Source organism: Ochotona princeps, chromosome 24, assembly GCF_030435755.1.
Source record: "Ochotona princeps isolate mOchPri1 chromosome 24, mOchPri1.hap1, whole genome shotgun sequence".
In the NCBI taxonomy this organism is placed as follows: Eukaryota; Metazoa; Chordata; class Mammalia; order Lagomorpha; family Ochotonidae; genus Ochotona; species Ochotona princeps.
This window is the reverse complement of record NC_080855.1, coordinates 3,085,609-3,107,823: the sequence shown is the minus strand read 5'-3', so window position 1 is coordinate 3,107,823 and position 22,215 is coordinate 3,085,609. Positions and strand designations below refer to the sequence as shown.

Here is a 22,215-nt window from a genome sequence, read left to right as displayed (position 1 = left end):
AAACAAGACATTACAAAATAAATTAAAAATACATTATAAAGTGGTTGAGAAACAAAAATAAGCAAAGTTTTAAAAATTCATACTATGTTTCGGGAAGGCTGCCGTGGGGCACACACCTGGCTGCAGGAGGGGCGGATGTCTGCCTTCCTGGCCTCTCGGTGAAGGACCACCTGCCCTGGGTGCGGCGCGCACGGCTGAGCTGGCCTGGTTGCCCTGGCCCGGGGCAGAGTCTCCATCCTGAGCCCCAGGACTCCAGCTCCTGGACCGCGGGCATCCCGCCCCAAGCGGCCACCTCCCCCACCCAGAGGCTGGCAGAGCGCTGGTCGCTGCATCCCTGAGTGTCGGCTGGCGACCGCTGGTGAGGGCAGGCCTGTAGGTCAGGCCTGGAAGCTCTGGGCAGAGGCAAGGGGCCAGTGGGACAGCTGGGCCCACGAAGGGCACAGCAGGCGAGATCACGGGGACCCATTTGAGGGGGGCAACCAGGAGCTTGGACCAGTGGCTCGCCACCGTGTGTTCTTTGGGGTGATTTGAAAGGACCAAACCATGGTAGGTATCTCAGGTTCCGGAGGCGCAGAGGCCTATTTGGAAAGGAGTAAGCCAGAGCTCTGGAACAGCCTGACTCCCACAGCCAACAGTGGTGCCAGGTGAAGTGGCAAACCCAGAAGCTTGTGCGGGCCGGGAGCCCCAGGATGCAGCCTTCTGCACCTGCCGCACCTCGGCAGCTCCTCCCAGCCACTCCTCCCGACAGCACGCAGGTAGTTTAAAGGCATCAAATGCAACATTCCTGCCTCAACGTCTATTAAACCACAAGACCCTGGTTTCCTTCAGACTCCACCACAGGGACAGCCAGGAGGTTCTTCCCGTCTAGTTCCCGAGGGAGATGGACAGAGGCACTGGAGCCACTTTCCAGGCCACCTGCACAGCATCGCAGTGAGTGAGACACGCCGTGAGTCAGCTGTGGCAAGGCAGACTTGGGAACAGAGCCCGCAGAGGGCCAGACTTCAGAATGATGGAACCTTCCACATCAGACCCCATCTGGGCTCCTTTCTACCCTGGAAAGTGCAGCACCTGCAACCACTATAGCTCCCCATATGGAACCGCAAACTGCTTCCTGGTCAAGCAGAGAACCAGCTTAGGCTGCAGCGGGGCGGTGTCCTCCGCTGCCGGCACAGCCCGAAGGTCCCACAGCAGCCAGGACAGAGGCATGGCCGTCCCACAGGTTGTCCTGAGCCACCTCAGACCCACAGTGCACACCCAGTGCCAAACTCAAACTGAACAGTGAAATGTCTTTGCAAATGAACTACCCTGTACTTTTCCCCACCCCTGCTCACAAACAACAGCAAACAGAACCTTCCAGGAGAAACTGGCTGCTGCTGTCCGCTGCGGAAGTTGGGCTGACACCAAGCCGCTTCGCTGAAAGAAAATACTGTTTGAACTTTTGTGCAAATTGGAAATGGGTTAGAAACGCAGGGGACAGCCTGGCTTTGGCCTTGCTCGTCCTGTGGACACACAAGATGCATGGGCGAGTGGATTTAGTAGAAGCTGTCACTGCCCCGTCTGCCGCTGGGCCAGGTGAGGCTGTGGTGGTCGCCCGTCATCACACGTGACATCCACGCCCCACCTTGTGTGAAACTCTGCCTCTGGGCTGACTACATCATCATTAGTGCTCTTAAGCTGCTCTGCACGAAGCCAGCAACCATGGTAACAGCCTCATCGTGTTAGCTAAGCTCTCAGCAACGACCACAGATACACGTTAATATTTCAAGCAACACCGTCAGTGCTGGTTCATGCACAGCGCCAGGACCGGCTGCGGATGGCGCTGGGATCACTTCCACAGCAAAGTGGAATCTGTGCACAAGACATTTTCCAGCCAGGATACCCTGCAGAGAACCCCCGGCCTCGGTGCCAGTGGCTTAGACACCTTTGCCTCTCACAGGGACGTGTGTGTGGCCGACGCCCAGCAAGCATCTGTTACCCAGTGACTGCAGTTAGCAATCCACCTGCCCCAAGGGCACAAATGGGGGCTTGAGCTCAGGTGCCATCCCCATGGCTGCCGGCTGGACGAGGGGCCTCGGGCCGTCTGTGGAAGGAACGATGCCCGCTACCAAACCCTCACTCAGCTGGGCTTGACCCTGCGCTGTGGCGGAGGCCAGCCCTGAAGAGCATCCTGTGTGACCGAGGCCGGAGGCTAAGCCTGGCCACGTTTTATTCGATGGGTGATGGAGGGAAAGGAGAACTATTATCCAGGAGGGGTGATGGGTGGGAGCCACTGACCAAGTCCCTGCTCCCTCCCTCCCTCCCCCAGCGAGGAGGAGGAAAGACAACCCTGTCCCTTGGGTTTTCTGGAATCCCAGGGCCTCGTGCTGTGCGGGAGGCGCACACTGGTGACGCTGGGCTGGTGGGTGTGAGCTAGAGTCGGTGCCTTTGGTTGCCTCTCACTCCACGGCGAAGCCGCAGGTCTCCTCCACTGCCGTCAGCAGTTTCTCGTACAGCTTCTCGTAGGACTCGTAAGGCGGAATGTCAATCCGGTTAAAGCTGGATAGGAACAAAGGGCCCAAGTCACTGCTGCGCCAGGCCAGTCACTGCTGCGCCAGGCCAGCCCCTGCAGGGCACGGAGGGCAAGGACAGGTGGGTGCTACCTGCCCAGGGGCGGAGGGGAGCCCCCCACACCCGCTGTGGCCAGTGCCGAGTATCAGTCACACACAATCAAAGCGATCTCTAACACTGCTCCGTGCCAACTGGCGGGGCCGAGGAAGGAGTGCAGGGAGAGTCTTGAACCACAGACCAGATAACCCGCCTGAGCCCGCAATTTTCGGGTACAATGCAGTATTAGACCTGGGCGTCTTCAAGACGCAAACTGGGGACTCCGCAGTGTCAGATGAGGTGAAGAGCAACAAACCCAAGCCACAAACGGCAGTTTCTGTGTGTGCACAGGGATGTGCAGCCAGGCAGGCCCTGGACGGTGGAGGCGGCGTGGACCTAAGCCAGGGGACCCAGCCCCAGCAGCCAGCATGCCCCTCACAGTGAAGGGACCCAGCCCCAGCAGCCAGCATGCCCCTCATGGCGCACTCATTCACGCTGACTTTGACAGTGTCCTCAGGGCCCATGACAGAGTATTTGTTCCCTTGGACACACATGAGACAAGGTGTTCACGGGAAAACAGCAGGACAGGGTGGGAGTGAGCGCCCCCAAGATGGTTGAGCGGCCCGGGGTTCTTACCAGGTATGTGCCTTGGGCAGGTTGTCCGTGTTGGCATCTATCAGGTGGATGGTGAACAGCCGGGGCCCTGCGGCGCCTGTGGAACCTTGCAGTAGAACATTCTAGTCACTGCACTTCCAAGACAGACACCCAGTCCCCAGGGTCATGGAGGTCACATGGCAACAGAAGCCTGTGCCTGGTTTGAAGACACACCCAGGGTGGCTACAGGCTGCCAGAACATGCCTGGACAGCCCAGGAGCAGCAAAGACAGCTAGAACCCTTCAGCACACCTGACCACAAACGGGAGCTGGGGATATCCAAGGGCAAACACTGTACGCCCTGGACTGGGGCCCTTTCCTTGCTCAGGCCTGGCCAGGGCTAGCTCTGGCACCTCCCCGCCCACCAACGTTGCAGGTCCTGAGGCTGGAGAGGCCCCGAGGCTCAGTGAGCCGTGACCCTCATGTCCACACAGGGACAGTCAGGGCAGGTTCTTTCTGAGATGCTGCCCGGCTGACGTCGCTGGGGAGGGACCATCACAGACCACAGTCACAAACTTGAGACACCATAAGGCGACATGGGTGCAGCAGCGCTGGGGTCAGGAGAGGGCAGTAGGCTGAGCCTACCTCCTTTCACAGGGTAGGAGGGTAGTCAAGGCTCTCTGTGGTCACTGAAGGGGTTCTCACAGTCACACTCTGCAAACCCCAATTCTCCAGGGTGCCTGGGTCACATCCCTGCTCACGGCTCCCTGGGCATCTGTCTTCTATGCCAGGGTCACTCCCACAGAGGGAGTTAGGTTTGGGAGCAGGTTGGCTGGCTGAGGCTCAGGCAGGTGATGAGAAAAGCCAGATCCTAACAGACTCTGGAGTCCTGCCCCGGCTGCCACCACACTATTTTTTCCTTAGGGATAGAGTCCCATGATCCCAACGAGTCCCAATTTCCCCACCATGTAAGCAGGACAGCTCTCAGTTGGCCAGCTCGCTGGGTTAAGAGGAAGAAAGAACAAAAGCACTTGGCCAGTCGCCAGGCGTCACCATGCCAGAGGGTCAAGTAGATGGGGCAAGCCTAGAACCTCCTAGAACTCCTGCAGAAGCCAGGGAGCTGGGACAGCCCTCCACCCCCTTGGGAGACTGCAAGACCAGGGTGTCTGGGTCTTGCACACCTCTGCTGGGCCCTTCAAAGGCCACGGAAAGTGGGGTCAGAGGAGGGAGTGAAATCCATGCAACATTTCCCTCATGTTATGGAAAAACAGTTTCTGCAACAAAATAAAGTCCCACTTCGGATTCCACTGTTCCATGGAGTTCTCTGTCTACGCTAAGCCAAGTTCAGCGAGGTGGGCTATGGTCTGCAGTAGCCCACTTTGGCCTGCCCACTAGTGCCAGCATCGCTTGCTAGCCACAGGTATGAGGCCTCTCCCGGGTTCACTCCTTGGCTTGGTGGAAGTCGTGAGCAGTGGGTGCCCTTCTGTTTGGTGGGGATCCCACTCCTGCTCACAGAAGGCACCTGCCAGGTGAGGGCGCCACAGAGCTAAGTGCCAAAAGGAAGCTTCCTGGAGGAGCTTTCAGTTAAACAGCCCTCCCCGCCACACCCAGGACACCACGCGCCTGACACAAACGCGTCCCTGGGCGGCCCTGCCTCCACGTCAGTCACCTTGCAAAGCCTTGAAGCCCTGGAGAGGGACGCGCGTAGATCCCGTCACGAACTGCAAGAGCCGCGCCCTCCTCTCTTCATCGAAGGTCTCCACCGCCTGCCAGAACCATCGCACGATGTTGCTGTCGGCCACACAGTGCTTCAGCCGCGTGTTTGACTTCCAGTCATTCAAGTCAATTTTGTCCAGGCCGCCTATGATCAGCTGTAAAGTGTTCCAAGCTGAGTGATCTGGCAGCGGCCGGGCCTGAGCCCGCGTTGGCACACGCCCCAGCCCAGGGGAGCAGCGGAGACCTTGGCTCCCAGGGTAAGTATGGTGGCAGGAGAAAGCCTTATGGTTCCAGGGCCTGCTGCCACCCGGGGTCTGTGGGAACAGCTGCAGAGGAGGCGTCAGAGCCCAAGGCCGCAGCTTTCGCCACAAGGTAGAATGTGAGCATCAAAGACCCAGCTATGGGTGGCAGTCCCGGGGTCTCCCAGGTCTCCCAGGTCTCCCAGCCACACGGGGTGACCGTCAGCTCCATGGGGAGGGGCAGCAGAGCAGCCTCCAAAACTTGTTGAAAATGTTTACTCCGGAGCTGCTACCTGGCTCGGGAGAGCGCCCACCGTGGCTGTGGCACAAGGGCTGTGACAGCCAAGACTGTTCCACACCCAGACCCTGAAGACAGAAGCCCCCAACACCCTGAATGACCTCCACAGAAGCTCCGGGCTGCTTGCTGCCAAGAGATGCTCTCCATACCCACAGCACTGCAGCCTGGCACGTTCTGCCAGGCGTTTGAGTGCTCCCAAGGCTCCCGGGGCAGGCGGGAGGCAGGCCTGGCAGCCTCACTGGCCGCGTGTGGCACACGCACCTCTAGTTCCTTCTGGTCAAATGGCTTCAGGAGGTGCTGTGGGATGAGCTCGTTGAAGCCCTTCTGCAGGGCTAGGAACTGGGCCTCGATTCCACGCATGAACCTCCAGTTCACGTACAGCCTGTGGGGACAGCCACAGGTCAGAGCCGCCCCCTCCCCACTAGCGACCATGGGCAACGCCCTTCCTGCAACAGGGCAGACCTGCTGGCTGAGAGCCCCGGCCCCCTCCCCCGCCCTGCTGACAGAGGAGTGGGCACACACACAGAGTACGGGCAGAGTGAGTCTGCACTCCCGATTCCCCACAGGAAGCAGCAGGGGAGGCTGAACCTGCAGCTGCACGGCACACCCCGGCCTGCGTGCTGCTGAACCCCAGACTGCCTGCTCACTCCTGAGATCACCACCTGGTCCCCGCCAGCCGCCAGGCCCCACCAAGGAGCCGCAGCATCTCTATCCGCCCATCTCTACAGGTGACCTGCCGCCATTACCGCACGTATTCCTTCTTGTTCTCCTCGGTGACGGGCACATTCCTGCCATCGGGCTTTAGCTCGTGCTGCAGGATGCGCCCGAAGGCGTTGTGCTCCACGCAGAACGTGTGGTCCAGGACTGGCGTGATGTCATTCTCTCTGTGGGAGGAGCCCAGGGATATGGTCAGTGAGGCCCGGCCACCACCAAGCAGCGAGCGGAGCACTGATGCGACCACCCAGCATGGGGAGATACTTGGGGTGCCAAGGCTGGGTGTGGATGGGAGGACAGTGCCCAGGTCTTGCTGTTTCTACTACCTTATGACTGACATAGGTGAGCTGACAGTCCAGGGGCAGGAGCCCCCAGCAGACACCCCTTCCCCACCCAGCAGGACAGTGTCCTCCAGTGCATCAGGAGCCAACACAGGCGACAGGGCAGGGCCGAGGAGTTTTCTGTGGGTAAGTCCCCACCCTGCCCCCTGTCTGCCTCACATGAGGAACAAACCAAGCACCCGAAAACCTCTCATCCTTGCATTGAGTTTTCCTACAACCCTTCTGAGTTGTGTATGCAGGTGTGAATACATGCATGTGTATGCACACACACACACGCACACGCTATGGAGCTGAGCCAGAGCTTGGGAAGCTGGTATTCCACACCGGAGTCAGTCCTGTTTGGAGCTGAGCATGCTGAGCTGAGTCAGTACTCACAGAATCCACACCAAGCTCTTATGCAGCTCGGGGTCCACCGACTCCAGGTCAGACAGTTGGATGGGCTTCCCCAGCAGCTGCTTGTAGAAGGGGACCGTGAAGCCCCCGTTGATGTAGTGTCCGTGGAACACAGCCAGGCCCATGATCCGGCCCACAAAGTGGAAGTAAGACAAGTGGTCCTGGAGGGGGCGCCAGAGGACAGGAGTGGGTTAGGGCGTGCGCTTCCCGTGGCTTCTCCAGGCTCCAGCAAGCACCGTCCCCAGGCAACCAAACGTGGACTCAGTGATGCACGGGCTGTGCTTACGGCGAATGAAACAGAACACAGGGAGGCAGTCACAATGCAGAGCGAGCCTCTGCTCCATGCTAGCAAGACAGGCTGTGCTCGGCCTCTCCTCAGAATTGCTAAGTAACTTAGGTGCAGCAGGTTAAACTGTGACACCCGGGGGCTATCATGGCAAAGTGGACTCAGCCACTGCTCAATGCACCTGCATTCCATATCAAAATGTAGGTTCAAGTCCCGGATGTTCCGCTTCTCACCCAGCTCCTTGCTAATGTGCCTGGGAGGCAGGCGATGGCTCACGAGCCTGGGCTCCCACCTGAGCCTCGGAGTTTCTGCCTCCTCGCTCTGGTTTCACCCGGAAGCTGGTAGGCATTGGGAGAGTGAACGAGCAGTAAGAAATCCTGCCACTCGGCCTTGCAGAAACAGATAGGTGGTTAGGCTGTTACTACTGTTATTATTATTATTGGTGCAGAGTACCTAGCTCAAACACTTCTGTGAATTAGAGCTGACGAGGGCAGAGTGCAGGACGGCACACCCTGTGCCACCACATGCTGGGAAGCCGGCCCTGCCTCTCCTCCCCACTGCTCTCCCAGAGAGCTCGGGAGCGTAAAGCCTGCTTCTCTATCATCTTCCTCCATCCCACAAGAACAATGGACAAATGGGAGACCCGGAGAAAAAAGGGGTGCAGAGTGAGGAAACAAGTGTGAGCCAAGAATCACCCCCGACCCCCTGTCCCTGGAACTTCCGATCCCCTTGGCCATCCCTTCATGTCCACACTGGTAACAGGCTCCTCCCACCTGGCTGTGCCCTGGGCACAGTGCTGATACGGTGGCCCAAGAGCCAGCCCAGGCTGCCATGCTGGTCTCATGTCCCAGCCACTGTCAGTGGCCAGAAGGACCCAGGAGGGAACCATGGCCCCCTGACTGCAGGCAGCGACAGCTCGGTCAGCAGCTGGGCACTGAACCCCCAAGCTGCCCAGGATCACCGTTCGCCGTCTGCCCTCCACCCTCCAGGTTGTGGTGAGGCTGCCGAGGAAGCCGAGAAGCGAGTTGCACAAAGAGAGCCTTGGCGCTCGCTCACAGCCTGCAGGCCTGCCCTGCCTGGCACTCACGGGGTTGATGGCGGAGTCGGGGTTGATCTGCAGCATGTAGCTGTTGTCCGTCGAGTACTGGAAGAGCCCGTAATACGGATTCAGCATTTCATGGCACAGCAAATAAAGCCACTCCCTAGGAAGACAGGCACACCTCAGGGCCACGGCAGGCTCTGGCTTCCCATCCTGATGGGGCCGGCGATCTGCCCTGGAAGACCCAGGGTGTAAGGGCAATGGGGCCCCAGTCTGCGGGGACAGACACGCCCAGAGGGAACCCACAGCAATGCGAAGAAGCTCCAGAAACCACCTGACAATACCTGATCCCTCACACCCACTGCCCCAAGTGACCCACCCTTCTACACCTGCGGGGATGAGCTGTGTGGGACCAGGATGGCGACCCAGTCAGAGACGCGCTCCCTGCCCACACCTCCACTTGTTGCTCTCTGAACTTGGCAAAGCCATGCACCAGGTGCCACTGCTAACGGCGTGCTCTGAGCTGACCCAAGTGGTCAGCAGGCAGCCTGGGTTGAGAGCATGAGTGGCTAACTTGCATGCGAGGTTCTTGGTTCACTGTCAGGCTTTCTTCTGCTTGGTTGCGGTTTACCAATCTTCCACAGGATGGGGCAAGTATCTGGTCTAGCGACTGCTATTATACTACCTGGGTTCAGGTTCGAGTCCAGCCGCCTGTGAGTGCAGAACCTGGGAGGCAGCAGGCGCAGGCCCAAGCACTTGGGTCTTGGTCATTCAGCCTGCCTTCCGGCCCTGGGCTTCAACCTGGCCCAGCGCCAGCCGTCCCGGGCATCTGAGGAGTGAGCCAGCAGGTGGTTCACCTGCCTCCTCTGTCTCCCTCTCTTTCTGCACGGCCCCCACCACCTCACTGCTCAGAAACCATTTTCTACAGGAAAAATGCTCCGTACGAGGTGGAACCCTTCATGTCTGAGAAGTAGCAGGGCTGTTGAGCCACAGAACAAGGTGTGCTCACCTCAATGTTCTGTTACATTCCTTTTCCAACATAAACATCTATCACTTATGTAACTTAAAAACATTAACTCTAGGAGTATTTGAATCTGGTTTGTGAAGTCCTTCAATGCCTGAACGGTTCGGCTGTGAGGTTTGGGGTGCTAGTGCCACAACACCAGCGGCAGATCTGCAAGCAGCCTCTCACTCTGCCAGCTCAAACTGGCAAATGCTGTTTGGTCGGTAAACAGCATCAAGACAGCAGCCCCAAGTCTTATTCTGCAATTCTTAGTCTTTCAAACAGAAATGAGACAGAACAGGCGAGGAGAAGCACAAACGTAGAACCATCTGTCCAAGAAGACTGTGGGGGTTAGGATGAACAAAACAAAGCTACAAGTCCTGCACAATGCTGCGCAGCTCACGCCACAGAGCAGGCCGTGAGCAGGGCTTCTGCGTCCACCTCACCAAGTCCCCCGGCTGGAAACAGAGTCTTCACCCACGGGATTCTGATCCCCCCAGGTTTGGGAACTGAGACTGGAGAAGAACCTTTTGCAACAAAGCCAAGGACGCACAACTGTCTAGACAGGAAGTGATTAAAAGACAAGCAAACATTCGGCATGAGCCCGTGTGAGGCAAGGATGCATTTCCGTCCGTCCTGGACATGGTGAGGGAAGAGGTGATGAGACAGGCAAGAGAGCGCGGACAGAAACGACCGCCACGAAGCCTGGCCAGCTCGGATTCTCACACCGCATGGCAACTAGATACATGACACAGGGGTCTGCAAAACGTTTATGTGAAGCGCGTGTGAGAAAAAAGTAGATTTCAAGTTTCTGCAATAAAATAAACTTCTTTGGAGCCCACTTGAACAGACTTTCTGCAGTACCATGTACAATGTAATATGAGTTTCTCTACAATTCTAGATGAAAAAAAAAAATTTTATTGGAAAGTTGGATATACAGAGAGGAGACAGAGAGGAAGTTCCCCAAACAGTCACAACTCCCAGAACTGTGCTGATCTAAAGCCAGGAGCCAGGAGCTTCCTCCAGGTCTCCCATGCCAGTGCATGGTCCCAAAGCTTTGGGTTGTCTTCGACTGCCTTCCCAGGCCACAAGCAGGGAGCTGGATGGGAAGCGGGGCTGCCGGGATTAGAACCGGCGCCCATATGGGATCCCAGCACGTGCAAGGTGAGGACTTCAGCCACTAGACTACTGTGCCATACCTGTTCCTCCACCATTCTAAGTGTAATCCTGTTCAGACACAAGGGTGGTGGCCAGACCACGCAGCAGGCGACCTGGCAAGGCCTCCCTGCAGTTTTCCACTCCAGCATCATGTTGATTGGGGGACATCACGAAAAGACACAGGAGGAGGCAGAGAGGGAAGCGACAGGAGCCACAGAACCACAGACCTAACCGGGGCAGGCAGGTGGCTCGGCCAGCAGGTGCTGTCTCAGAGCGCATGTGCCAGGCTCCCATATGGATGCCGGTTCTAATCCTGGCAGCTCCACTTCCCACCCAGCACCCTGCTTGTGGCCTGGGAAAGCAGTCGAGGACAGCCCAAAGCCTTGGGACCCTGCACCCATGTAGGAGGCCCAGAAGAAGCTCTTGGCTTTGGACCGGCTGAGCTCCAGCCATTGTAGCCACTTGGGAGAGTGAACCAAAAGATGGGAGATCTTTCTCTCTGTTTTCCTTCTCTCTGTAAATCTGAGAAAAGGAATGTAAATTCAATAAACATAAAATAAAATCTTTGGAAAAAAATTCTTAGTCCAGAACAGCTGAGGTCAGCACCCCCAGCAGGCTGTGACAGCCTCAGGGACATCAACAATGGATTGCTGGCCTGCGCCCAGTGAGAGCCACTTCGGAAGAAAGAGGCAAACAGCCTCTCTTTGAAATACTTGATTGAGGCCAGTGCGGTGGTATAGTGAGTTAAGCCAACACTTGCAGTGCTGGCACCCCCATATGGCACTTTGTGTCCCAGCTGCTCCATTTCTGATTCAGTTTCCTGGTGATGGCCTGGGAGAGCTGTGGAGGATAGCCCAAGGTCTTGGTCCCCTGCACCTGACAGGGGAGATCTGGATGAAGTTCCCAGGTTTTGGCTTTGGACCAAATCTAGCCACTAGGGCCATTTAAGTAATGAGCCAGCGGATGGAGGATCTCTGTCTCTCCCTCTGCCTTCCAAATCAATCAATAAATCGTAAAAGAAAAAAGAAAGGCGTTGCCATGGTTCTACTGAACTCCACAGGGCAGGCAGGACGGACTCACCTTGCCACCCCGCCGTAGTCCAGGCCTTCCTCCCCCCGGAATTTCACCATCAGGCGCTTTTTCAAGTCTTTCGGTCGCATCTTCATTATCTGGCGATAAGACTCCTGCGTAAAGAAGACAAAGTCTCAAAGGACAGTAATCCTTCCAGAAGCTCTGGATAATGGGGCCCCATTATGACAGAGAAGCATCTGATACAAGGTGAGCCTTGTCAGGCTCCTGGGCTTATCTGGCATCTAGCACATTCCCTCACCCTTGCCTCGAGACAACAGAACAGTTCCAGCAGCACCAGGCCTGAAGGACCCGGAGCTGCCTTCGGCACAACAACCAAGGCCCAAGGGCAGCCGTGCCCTGCTTGCTAGCACTGTCTCCCCGTCGGTTCATCGTGCTGTGCATGACAGACAGCTCAAGTCTCGTAACCAAGCTGAGGATGCCAGTCAAGAATGAATGTTAACAAAATCCCAGGGCCTGGTTTGGTGTGGAACCTGGGACGCCTAGCACATTTCCAGTGAGTCAAAAAGGGAGGCAAGGTTTCAGGGGGACACAGAGCAGCGTGCCTGGGACTGGCACAGCTCCTGCCAGCCCACACTGCCATAGGCACAGCGTCCCAAGGGCAGGCTCCTCAAGTGTCTGCAGGTGTTTCCAGTGGCCAGGCAGGTAAGATTCCAAGTTTCACATTTACCAGAGGCCACATTCTACCCACATCCCTCCCCGAGGGGAGAGGGATGAGGAGAAAGGATCTGACAGCAAACTCCCAATTATTCAGCTCCTATCAGAGTCTGCTCAGTGGGCCACACTGCATTTGGCTGGCTTCTCCCACACCGCGGTGGCAGCGCCCGCAGACCCGGGCCACCTCCTGAGCACCCATCTCAGACTCCGCCCGCGTCTCCACCAAGGAGGGCAGGTCATGGCCCAACACAGCAGGAGTTTGATTTTCTGGTCTTCTTTTCTTGAATTCCTGTGGGGTCTCCGTTGCCACAGGGATGCTGTGTAAGGGTCTGAGGCCTTGCTCGGAACCACCTGCTCGTTCATGGCTCCTGGGCAGGTACATGGGCAGGCTGGGGAACACACACCCCACACGGCGCAAAGCAGGCAGCTCCCGCTGTGAACTGGTGCCCGTTTCCACAAACCCCTGGCCTTGCGTCCCTTCCAGGTGACTGCAGGAGGAGCTGCACAGGCCCTGGCCAGCACTCACACTATTTCATTGTGTCATAAAAGCAACACCTCAACCTCCAAACGGAAGGGGGTTCAGAGGACAACACCATGCATAATGGAGTCCGTGCCCATCGGCCCAGGCCTCTATGCAGGGCTGAGCCCATGTCCACGGTTCCCACACTCCACTCCATACCTCAAATATTTCTTCTCTGGAAACTTCGATGCGGCAATGGCCAGCTTGGGGCTGCTGAAGCGAGAGCTCGTGTCTGAGGACCTTGAGCTTCTGGACGAGGTCGCGCTCGTATCTCTGGGCAGGAAGCTCCTCGTCTTCTACTGAGCCTTCGCTGGGCAAGGGCAGCGGCTGGCTGGGCTCCTTGAGTTGGCACTGGTGACTAGAGAAGGGGCATGGCAAGGTCACCTCACAAGCAGTGGCCCAGCCAGCTCGTTACCCAAGTGGGGTGCTCCCTCTGAGGACAGAATCACCAGGCCTGATGGCCCCGTGAGCACAGACCTGGAGCTGCGGCACATTCACAGAGATGCTCTGCGTCTACCTAACACTTTGCACAGTCATTATTGCTACACATCAAGGTGGAAATGGCCGTCACCTGGCCTGCACCTGTTAGGCCAGGCAAGATGGGCCAAAGCACTGGGAAACGTGCCTTGGCTGTGGAGACGAAGTGCAGTCGATGGGAGGCAGGGAGAAGGATCAAGAGCAGAGGGAGGCAGCAGGATGCCGGCGGCCACCCTCGTCCTGCTCACCAGGAGCCTCCCGGGCCCGCTCCCTAGGCACCAACCCGCCGTAAAGCAAAAGGACAGAGCGGAGTGACAGAGGGCGGGGCGTCTGTTCTGCTCACATCAGCCCAGTTAGAGGAGCTGCATGGGATGTTTCCTTCAGAGGTCAAGCTCATTCCCAGCCCCGAGTTACCTGGGATTGGCAGGAGCAGCGCTGACTATGGCCAGGCCTTCTAGAAGGTGCTCTACAGACACTATGGAGAACCCTCCCTCTCAGTCTACAGCCATGCCTCTCTTCACAGTGCTGCTGGGGAAGCTGCCTAACACCATCACCTAACGCTGTGAATTTCAGATGGCTACATCATCTGGCCTCAGCACTACTAAGTGTAACACAGTATTTTGAATTATTGAGCCAGGGTCGCGTCGTGGTGTAACATGTTAAGCCTCTACCTGCACTGCCGGTATCCACTTCGGATCCAGCCCCCTGGTTACGGCCTAGCATAGCAGCAGAGGGTGGACTAAGTGCTGGGTCCCTGCACCCACTTGGAAGATCTCAAGGAAGCTTCTGGCTCTTGTCCTCAGATCAGCCCAGCTCCAGCTGCTGTGGTCCACCTGGAGAGTGAACCATGGGTAGATCTCTCTGTGTCTCCCTCTCTCTAACTGCTTCCAAATAGAAATAAATACATCTTTTAAAAAGGTTGAAATATACAATTGAGCTTCAAATAAGAGGTTTCTTTTTTTGGCTCATGTTTATTGTCCAACTTCAATATGGAGAAGAAAGAAAAACATTAGCACAGAAAAGCACTGAACTGTAAAGGAAAAAAATTTAAAAAGTCTTACTTCATGATGTGGTGTAACCTTGGGTCTGTAAACTGGGTTGTTCGGTTATTATGGTCTACAAAATATATTCTTCCTGAAACCGTACTTCTCACTTCCCACCCAGGGGGCAGTGGTCCGAGTTCATCACAATTCACACTGTTAAGGTCTCTAACAAAACAAAACACAAGACACAGAGAGGGTTGGCCAAGCGAGCACATAGGAAGAACATCTCGATGCGGTGCCTGGGGCCCTAGAGGTCCCCAGCGAGGCTGCAGGGCCCAGGCTTGCGTGACACAGAGAGGAACAGCCTACAGACCCCAACAGGACTTTCCAAGCTGGTGACCGAGGGCAGGGCACAGGGTCTCTCCAGCAACGCACACTATAGGAAAGAGTTGGAACCGTGGCAAGTGTCTGCATGCTATGAGAAACTGCCTGGAGGCACAGAGAGCAGCCGAATGCGCAGTCTTCCCTTTCTCGAGAGCGCAAGGCCCAGGAGGGAAGGATTAGCAGGCACTCAAACACTCGTGGTGTTTGGCAGCTGCACCAGCACAAGGTGGTCTCATTTTGGAGCTGGCTTTTTGTTGAGCATGTTCATCCTGGTCAGATGGCCACGCTGTGTTCCTGATCAAGAAGCTTTCCACGGGCACAGAGGCCCACCCTTTCCAGGCCCAGTGGGTCCTGCAAACACCTCATTTGTTCACTCATTTGCTTTCATTCATTTATTCATCCATCTGCAGGTAATATGTCCACTCTAATCATAGACGCTGAATCGTAAATACAGCATACACTGGGAAAATCACACAGACAGGAGGCCAATTCTCAGATGAAACCAATTACAACTAAAAATAAAATGAGCCTTACTAAATGCTAGCCTGGGGGAGTGGGACAAGCAAAACAAAAAGCAACTTTTCTTTGTCATGGAGTGGGGCAGGAGTCTGTCTGAGCTGAGCTCAGCTAGAGGCCTTGAAGAGAAAGCTGTGTCTCCCCCGGCAAGGGCCTCCAAGGCACTAGGCAACAGGTACCTTGAAGTAGAAGAGAGAATGGAATTTCCACGCTGCTTCTTCAGCTCAGTAGTATGGAAAACTTCAAGCACTTACAGTAGTGAGACCAGGTGATCACCGTCAACAACTACCATCTCCTGGTCAGCCTTGCTACAGACATCCCTCCAAGCCCACCCTGGCCCCAATTTAGCAGAAGCAAATCCCAGACATCCATGTATTTTGTTCACTCGTGCTTTTAGTTTCAAATGTGAGCATTCACGCCAGTGCCTTTCAGAAAACCCACCTTGGTATCCGGGGGTCGTGCCACGTGCTGACTCCAGTCTGCGTGTGCAAAAAGTAAACCTGCCCTTGCACTGTGGTCCTTTGTTCTGCACAAGAAATTAGGGGAGACAATGAAACAAGTTCAATGTCATGATCCTCTGGTGACCATCGCACAGATTCTAAGCGTCTTTCAATGTTCTTTAAAGTCATAAAGATGAGCAGGAAACAGCTGCGGCTCACCTCAGCCCGTCTCTGTGGGGCCTGAGCCCCATTCTCAGGAACCAAGCACGTCTCAGCTGCCCGTGCCCTGGCCCCACCAGCCCCCACCTTGGTAGGGATGCCTCAGGCTCAGCCGCTAGCTGGGATGAAGCTAGTCCTTGGCTCTCCCTGCTGGGACCATCAGCCCTGCCTAGGCTGTCATAGTGCTCTCTGTGGCTCACCCTAAGCCCCATGCTGCACCCCCTGACTGACGCCTGGCCGCAGTGCCCACCACTGCAATTCTCTTTGGTGTTCACTTCTTTTGGAATATAGGAGATCTCATGAAATCCCGACAAGTGCTGAGCACTCAAGGATGGGTCACCGGTCACCATGTGCTGCCTGGCGCCACCGCACCAACCTCGGCAGTAGAGGTGTGTGTGCTACCACCATGGCTTAGTCAGACACACATGCCCTGAGAGCAAGCAGAGGGCATTCGCTCACCGTAGCCTTCGGGCAGCTCTGGGGACTGGTGGCCGTGCGGCCGGTTCTGGGGCGTCTGGAGCGATCCTCGCACCTCAGGGTTTCGCAGTCGCTGCGCCTGAAGTCTTTGATCTTGTCCTGGGGACTCCACGAACCTGCAGTTTCCTCCGCCAGCGGCAGCCGCGGGGCCATCTGTGTAGGGGGCTGGCTCCTCCATGAAGCAGCTGAGTGGCCTCCCAGGCCCCGAGTCTTCGTACACGGTTCTGGGAGGGAGAAGCCCAGTGGGCAATGGAGCACTGTGTGAGGATCGAGGTTGCCAGCTGCGCCTACACCTTCCACCCACAAGGACGGCCCAGTTAGACACGTGTGGCCACAAGGCACCAGATGTAAGGGCCAGGGCTCAGTGATGACAGGAAACCCACCCTGCCCCAATAGAAGCCTGGGAGATGACACTGCATTTCCCTTTGTATTTTACTCTCTAATATGACTCCTGGTTATTTAAAATACTACTGAGACTTCAGGTGCTTTTAAAATGTGAAGCCTCTAAAAGGCTATTTTCTCTTGTAAGCAAATATTTTATTAAAAAATAAAATCTCTTACATTAAAAATGCTAAACCCACACCCAGGATGAGGGGCTAACACGTGCACATCTGTGCCCACGACACAGTGCCCATGACACAGTGCCCACGACCGTCACCACTGTCCCAACTCCTCCCATCCGCCGGCTTATCTGGAGGGCGATCCCAACGTCTGATCATCTCAGTGTAATATTTGAGAATAAGCATCTAAAGTAGAAGGACTTTTGCTACTGTCTTCACTAAAACGACGCATGATCATCTTTCAAAGTCCCCGAGTGGCGGTCGGTGCTTGAGCCAGTCCGAGTGTCTCATCAGCCAGGCCCCGCGTGTGAAGCCTACACGCTGCTCTTGGCAGCCATGTCTCTCACACCTCCTAGAGCAACTCCAGGTCCTGCAGAGGATCAGGTCAGTGGGTCATGTGTCCTACGGATGCCCCATTCCGGGTGTTGCTTACAGCATCTGCTGGCAGTTGTGGGACCTATTCCTCATCCCTGAATTCCCAGGACACCTGGGAACGTGAGCTCATCTCTCTTTTGAGAGGTGCCTCTGCCAGAAATCCACAGGGGCTAACACACACCTGTAACCCACCCAGTTAGGGTTGGCCTATGGGCTGTCCCCCAAGTGTCATTGTGAACTCCTGGATTTTTAACCAATTTCGGATGTTTCAAGTCACTGGAGTTATAATCCGTATGGCTATGCAAATGATCCCATTCTTGGCCTCCTCTGGGCTCCCTCCCAGTGGCCTTCACAACTCCTACTGCATGCCAGCAGCAGGTGGTACAGGCCCACGGAGTGACCCAGGCTGGCCCTAAGGCAGCAGAGCCCGGTCCTCCCACCGCCATGGTCATACCTACCCTTCATTCTCCAACAGTCCCCTGCAGTCTACCACGGACCCGCCAGGACCTATCCTGTCTCGAGTCTGTAAACTGACTAAAACAGAAAAGAATAGGTTGTGTTAAAATCCAGTGGTGTTTCTGCAACTGTAATACAGTGAGTTGTTGTAGATTTACAACTGATGGGCACAATCAAATAATAAGGAACATGTTCTCAAGCATACACACACCCCCCTACCCCTCTTTCCCCGTCCTTCCCTCCCTTCCCCTAGGCTTTTAAAGGGCACCACCACAGATGGGTAGATCGGGACATGCTTCTCAAATGTGTAAGGGGTGGGGTCGGGGGAATCCCTGAGCCTGTGGAATTGTATCATTAAAAAAAAAGTGTGGAGGACAGGGTGCTGTGTTTCTTACACTCTCCATAAATAAAAGTCTCAGTGGCCTTGTCTCTTAAGTAGACTTTGACTTATAGCTTAACAAAGCCATGGGGAACACTTTTCTTTTTGGGGGGAAACACTTTTAAGATCTGCAAAGTCTAGACGAGAATCAAAATATTAATTCTCTATCATAAACAACAATAGATATAAAGTTGAATTCCATTGCCTACTCTCCTGCCCAAATGCTCCTCCACAAAAGCAAAAAGGAATCATGCTGGTTCCGGGACGCAGCCTGTGGGTCCAGTCTAGTTAAGAGAAGGCCTACAGCCTGTCATGGAGCCTGTCATTCCAGTGGCTGCTGGGACGCTGCTGCCTTTGACTCCTCGCAAAGCTCCAGTTAACACTGAATACCCTCAAACACTAACGAAAGGGGTCTAAGCCACTGAGCAGGCAGTTCCTCTCCGCAGCTGTCTCTAGTCCCCTGGCAAGGGCAACACGTTTTAGGTTTTCATTCTAAGCAATGCAGCCCTCTGACTGCAGATGGCGCTACGTGCAATTCTCCACAAATGGTCTGTGCTTTTTACCTGTGAGATGGGCCTCCCAGAAGAAACTGCACCCAACTCCTGCATATGTGGCCACCATCCTGAGATGAACTACCCTACAATAAGTGTTTATAGTGACACTGGAAACAACCCCCTATCTTTCTGCGTCGGTGTCACATTAACTCCACTTTCAACGACAGGAGGAAGGGAGAGAAAATAAGGACCACCCAGAAGGCAGAGATGGCCCACACGTGTGCCATCACCATCGTCAGGACTTGGGGCCTCTCGGTGACCAAGAACCCAATGTTAAGTTCTCTGAAAGCATCTTTGTATACAGATGGGAAAGTTCTTACCCACTATTTGGCCACGGACTGCATCAGTATCTGAGGGATTTAGTTTGCATAGATCCAAACGCTGGTCTGCAAACAAATAATTCAACACTTAACCCAAGGAAAGGCAGCTAAGGAGGGAGGCAGGAATTCTGCATTCGGCATTCAACAACAACCAATGCCCCAGAAGCTTCCTTCGGTTGCACTGAGAGGCAGACAAGCAACGCGCCCTTACATCCGGTGTCTTTCAACCTGCTGACGGCGTTGGAGAGCAGCCGCACACAGCCCAGGAAGCCAGCTCCCTGCTTCTTGTGGATTTTCTTGTGGTTCCACACGCTGATGGTTATAGAATCTGTCTTCCCAACGTACCTGCAAAGAACAGATTCCGCTGACTCACGGGACTTCTCAGCGAGGATTTCTCACAGACATCTTAGCTGACATGACTTTGGGAGCCTTACAAAATAACATTGGCCCTGAGTGTCATGTGAGGACAGTCCATAAACACACATCCACCAGCTCCAGTGGGCTGGCGGTGAGATCGACATGCAGTATGTAACGGCAAGTGTAGACAACCATGTAATAGTCACAATCCCATAAAGCAGATTTACTATACATTAACAGCTCCATAGGACGGTGACACTGTCAGGAATCTCTGCCAGTCAGGCTCAATAAACACTACTGGTTGGGGCTAGCACAGTGGAACAGCAAACTGATGTCCTTCCTCCAGTGCCAGCATTCCATCAGTGCCACTTTGTGTCTCCCAGCTGTCCACTTCCGATCCAGTTGCCTGCTTATGGCCGAGGAGAGCAGCAGAGGCTGGCCCAAGTCCTTGGGGTCCCAGCAGTCACATGGGAGACTCAGAAGAAGCTACTGGTTTCAGACTGGCTCAGCTCTGACCACTGCAACCCTATGGGAAGTGAACCAGCAGATGAAAGAACTCTCTGTCCCTTTTTCTCTCTCCCTAAATCTGCCTTTCAAATAAAAATTAATAAAAACTACAAGGTTCAAGAGTTCATCGAAATGTAATAGCATGTAGGGGACCTGAGCTACAGTGCTTTTTTTTGCCCCTCAGATAAAATGACCAAAAGGTTGAAAGGTATGAGAATCACAGCCAAAAAACCAAACCTTAGCAATCTATGAAAACGCCGCATGCAAAACCACCTGCTGGCCTGATCCTGTAGTTTGGCAACAGAAACATTCCTTTGGCAATTCATTTTTGTAACCAAAAAAGCTAGCAATCCTCATCTTGTCTTTTAGTGCTTCTCTTGCGAAAGCAAGAGGCTCCCTTCCCCACCTCGGCCCAAATGACTCGGAGAACATTCAACTCACAGATCATAATGCTGGTTCCACTTGGGGTCCAACGTGTTCTTCACAGTGTCGGTTGAGTGGCACTGGCCAGACCCGTCCACGACGACCTTTGCAAAGGGGTCGGGGAGCCCTGGAGGAGACAGGATGATGCTGTGGATCCTCCAGGCAAAGATGACCCGTGTGCCTTTTATCCTCTCAGTGAAGGGTTAGTCAACTGGCGAGGTAAGCAATTTCCACTTTACTTTCTATGTGTGACTAGCCAGGATGCCTTCACATTCAGCTATTGAGAGATCAGCAAACTATGAAATAGGGTTAACATCAACCTTCTGTTCTGGATGATTACTAAGTGGAGGTTAACCGCACGAGGGAGAGGAGTCTGGAACTGTTCCTAGGTTCCTGCCTGCAGGTGGTCTCACCGCTGCAAGCAGGTGTTCCCTGAGTCTAACAGGAAACACTGCTCAGTGCTAGAGTAGGAATCAGACAGGTTTATGGGATCTGACAGGAGGCAAGGTGCAGAGCCTGTGAGACGGATCTGGAGGGGAGCCACCACTCTGGGGCTTCCCAGCTACCCAGCCGGAGCCTCGGAGCCCAAGCTTCCGGCTGTGAATGTGTGAATCCCACCACGCCAGAGCTGAGCAGCCTTCCTGGGAGACCAGAGGTGGGCGCAGACTCAAGGCTGAAGCCACCACCTTGTTTCTTATGCAATAATTCCTTCCTTCAAAAAGGGATTCTGTATGACAGGGCTTTCGTACCATGGCTTACTTTCTAAAATGTGATCAACACCTTCAGTCAAATGCAGCTATTTGATAGAAAACTATTCCCCTTTGTATTTGAATTAAGAACGCTTCACCCAGCAAAATGCAACGTCCTATGCTGGAGGGGAGGCAGAGAAAACTGCGTGTGGCTAGCCAGGGAGTGACACCGGTTGTTGGCATGATTTATCACTTCTGTGTGTGGAGGAGGCAGCCCTCAGGCTGCATGCCCCAGGAGAGGACATTGGTCAAACCAGGGATGGCCGCTCGGTAACGAGCAAGTCTTGGAGAATACACACAGCGGTCTTTTAAAAGCCCAAATTTCAGAACCACATGACCAATAATATTACAAAAACAGAGCAAAAATGGGTATTTACTTACTGAAGAAGTCCTTCTTTGCAAGGTTCTTGGCACATAACACTGAAAATGAGAAACAAAAGCCAGCATGGTCAGCATCTGTGGACATCCCTCCCCGGATAAAGTCGGCAGGACTCATCTCATCTTTTGAATTCAGGAGGTTGTGAAATAAAAAGCTAGCAGCTTTTTCTCCTCAAATTGGGGACTGGGCCACACATATCAAATGCTTCAGGTTCAACTTAGAACCCTACTTAAACACATGGATGGTTTCTCCTCGTACTCGCAAAACCATACAGCCTCCCATAAAAACCAAATCTGATAGAGACCGAAAGTATTTTATCTTTCCAGCTACTTCCAACTGCCACCACCAAATGAACTGTTTGTTTTGGATGTTCTGATAAGTAATGTAATTTTGTAAATGTAAAATCTTGGGATGCCGGAGAGTGAAAAGCAGAGGGCTAGTGCTGGGAAAGGCGATGCCCGCATCAGGGCACTGTGAAAAGCCAACGACAAAACACACGAGAGCCGAGCACAGAGCGGGCACACGCAGGAACGCAATGAATACTACGCTGCTATCTTATTAATGAGGAAGAAGAAGCCTCCGTGAAGAGCCATGGCATTTTCTCTCTGCAGCGCGTCACACTTTTGCTGATTTTCAAGGACATTATGTTCTACAAAAACATGTTCATGTATTGTGCCATAAACTTTTCATTTAGCATTTGAAAATAAAAGTGTCACCAAGATACAGTTCAATAGCCATACAACTCATCCATGTAGGGTGTGTGATTCAGTGGTTGCTAGTACATGAGTGGTGTGGGACAGCTGTCAGCACGTCCCCATGGAACACACAGCACCCGGAGAAGGAACCTTCCACTTGCTGGTAGCCACTTCTCACTTAGTCCAAACTTTCCAGCCACTGAACTACTTCCTGTCTGAGGATTCACCTGGATTCCATTCATCCAGATTCTTCACCTGGACTCATCAATGGAATCACAGGTGGTCTGTGATGCCTGCCTTCTCTTCCGTGGTACATTTGAAGGTCCACTCAACATT

General features: G+C 54.4%; 1 protein-coding gene across 2 annotated transcripts in view; it reads right to left on the bottom strand.

Annotated features, from left to right (window-relative positions):
- Positions 1-2,189: 2,189 nt before the first annotated feature.
- Positions 2,190-22,215, bottom strand: part of SMURF1 (SMAD specific E3 ubiquitin protein ligase 1) — a 107,203-nt gene continuing 87,177 nt past the window's right edge. The window contains exons 2-18 of one of the 2 annotated variants that reach the window (XM_058681156.1): positions 21,187-21,225; positions 20,075-20,183; positions 18,981-19,114; positions 18,770-18,835; positions 17,519-17,594; positions 16,108-16,349; positions 15,431-15,515; positions 14,168-14,314; positions 12,789-12,987; positions 11,444-11,547; positions 8,251-8,365; positions 6,860-7,038; positions 6,176-6,313; positions 5,691-5,811; positions 4,846-5,047; positions 3,220-3,304; positions 2,190-2,535 (exon numbers count right to left, since the gene is read on the bottom strand). In XM_058681156.1, coding sequence (XP_058537139.1) covers positions 2,436-2,535; positions 3,220-3,304; positions 4,846-5,047; positions 5,691-5,811; positions 6,176-6,313; positions 6,860-7,038; positions 8,251-8,365; positions 11,444-11,547; positions 12,789-12,987; positions 14,168-14,314; positions 15,431-15,515; positions 16,108-16,349; positions 17,519-17,594; positions 18,770-18,835; positions 18,981-19,114; positions 20,075-20,183; positions 21,187-21,225 — 2,141 coding nt within the window. In that variant the 3' untranslated portion in view covers positions 2,190-2,435. The remainder of the gene's footprint in view (positions 2,536-3,219; positions 3,305-4,845; positions 5,048-5,690; positions 5,812-6,175; positions 6,314-6,859; positions 7,039-8,250; positions 8,366-11,443; positions 11,548-12,788; positions 12,988-14,167; positions 14,315-15,430; positions 15,516-16,107; positions 16,350-17,518; positions 17,595-18,769; positions 18,836-18,980; positions 19,115-20,074; positions 20,184-21,186; positions 21,226-22,215) is intronic. The other variant, XM_058681157.1, reaches the window with a different exon arrangement.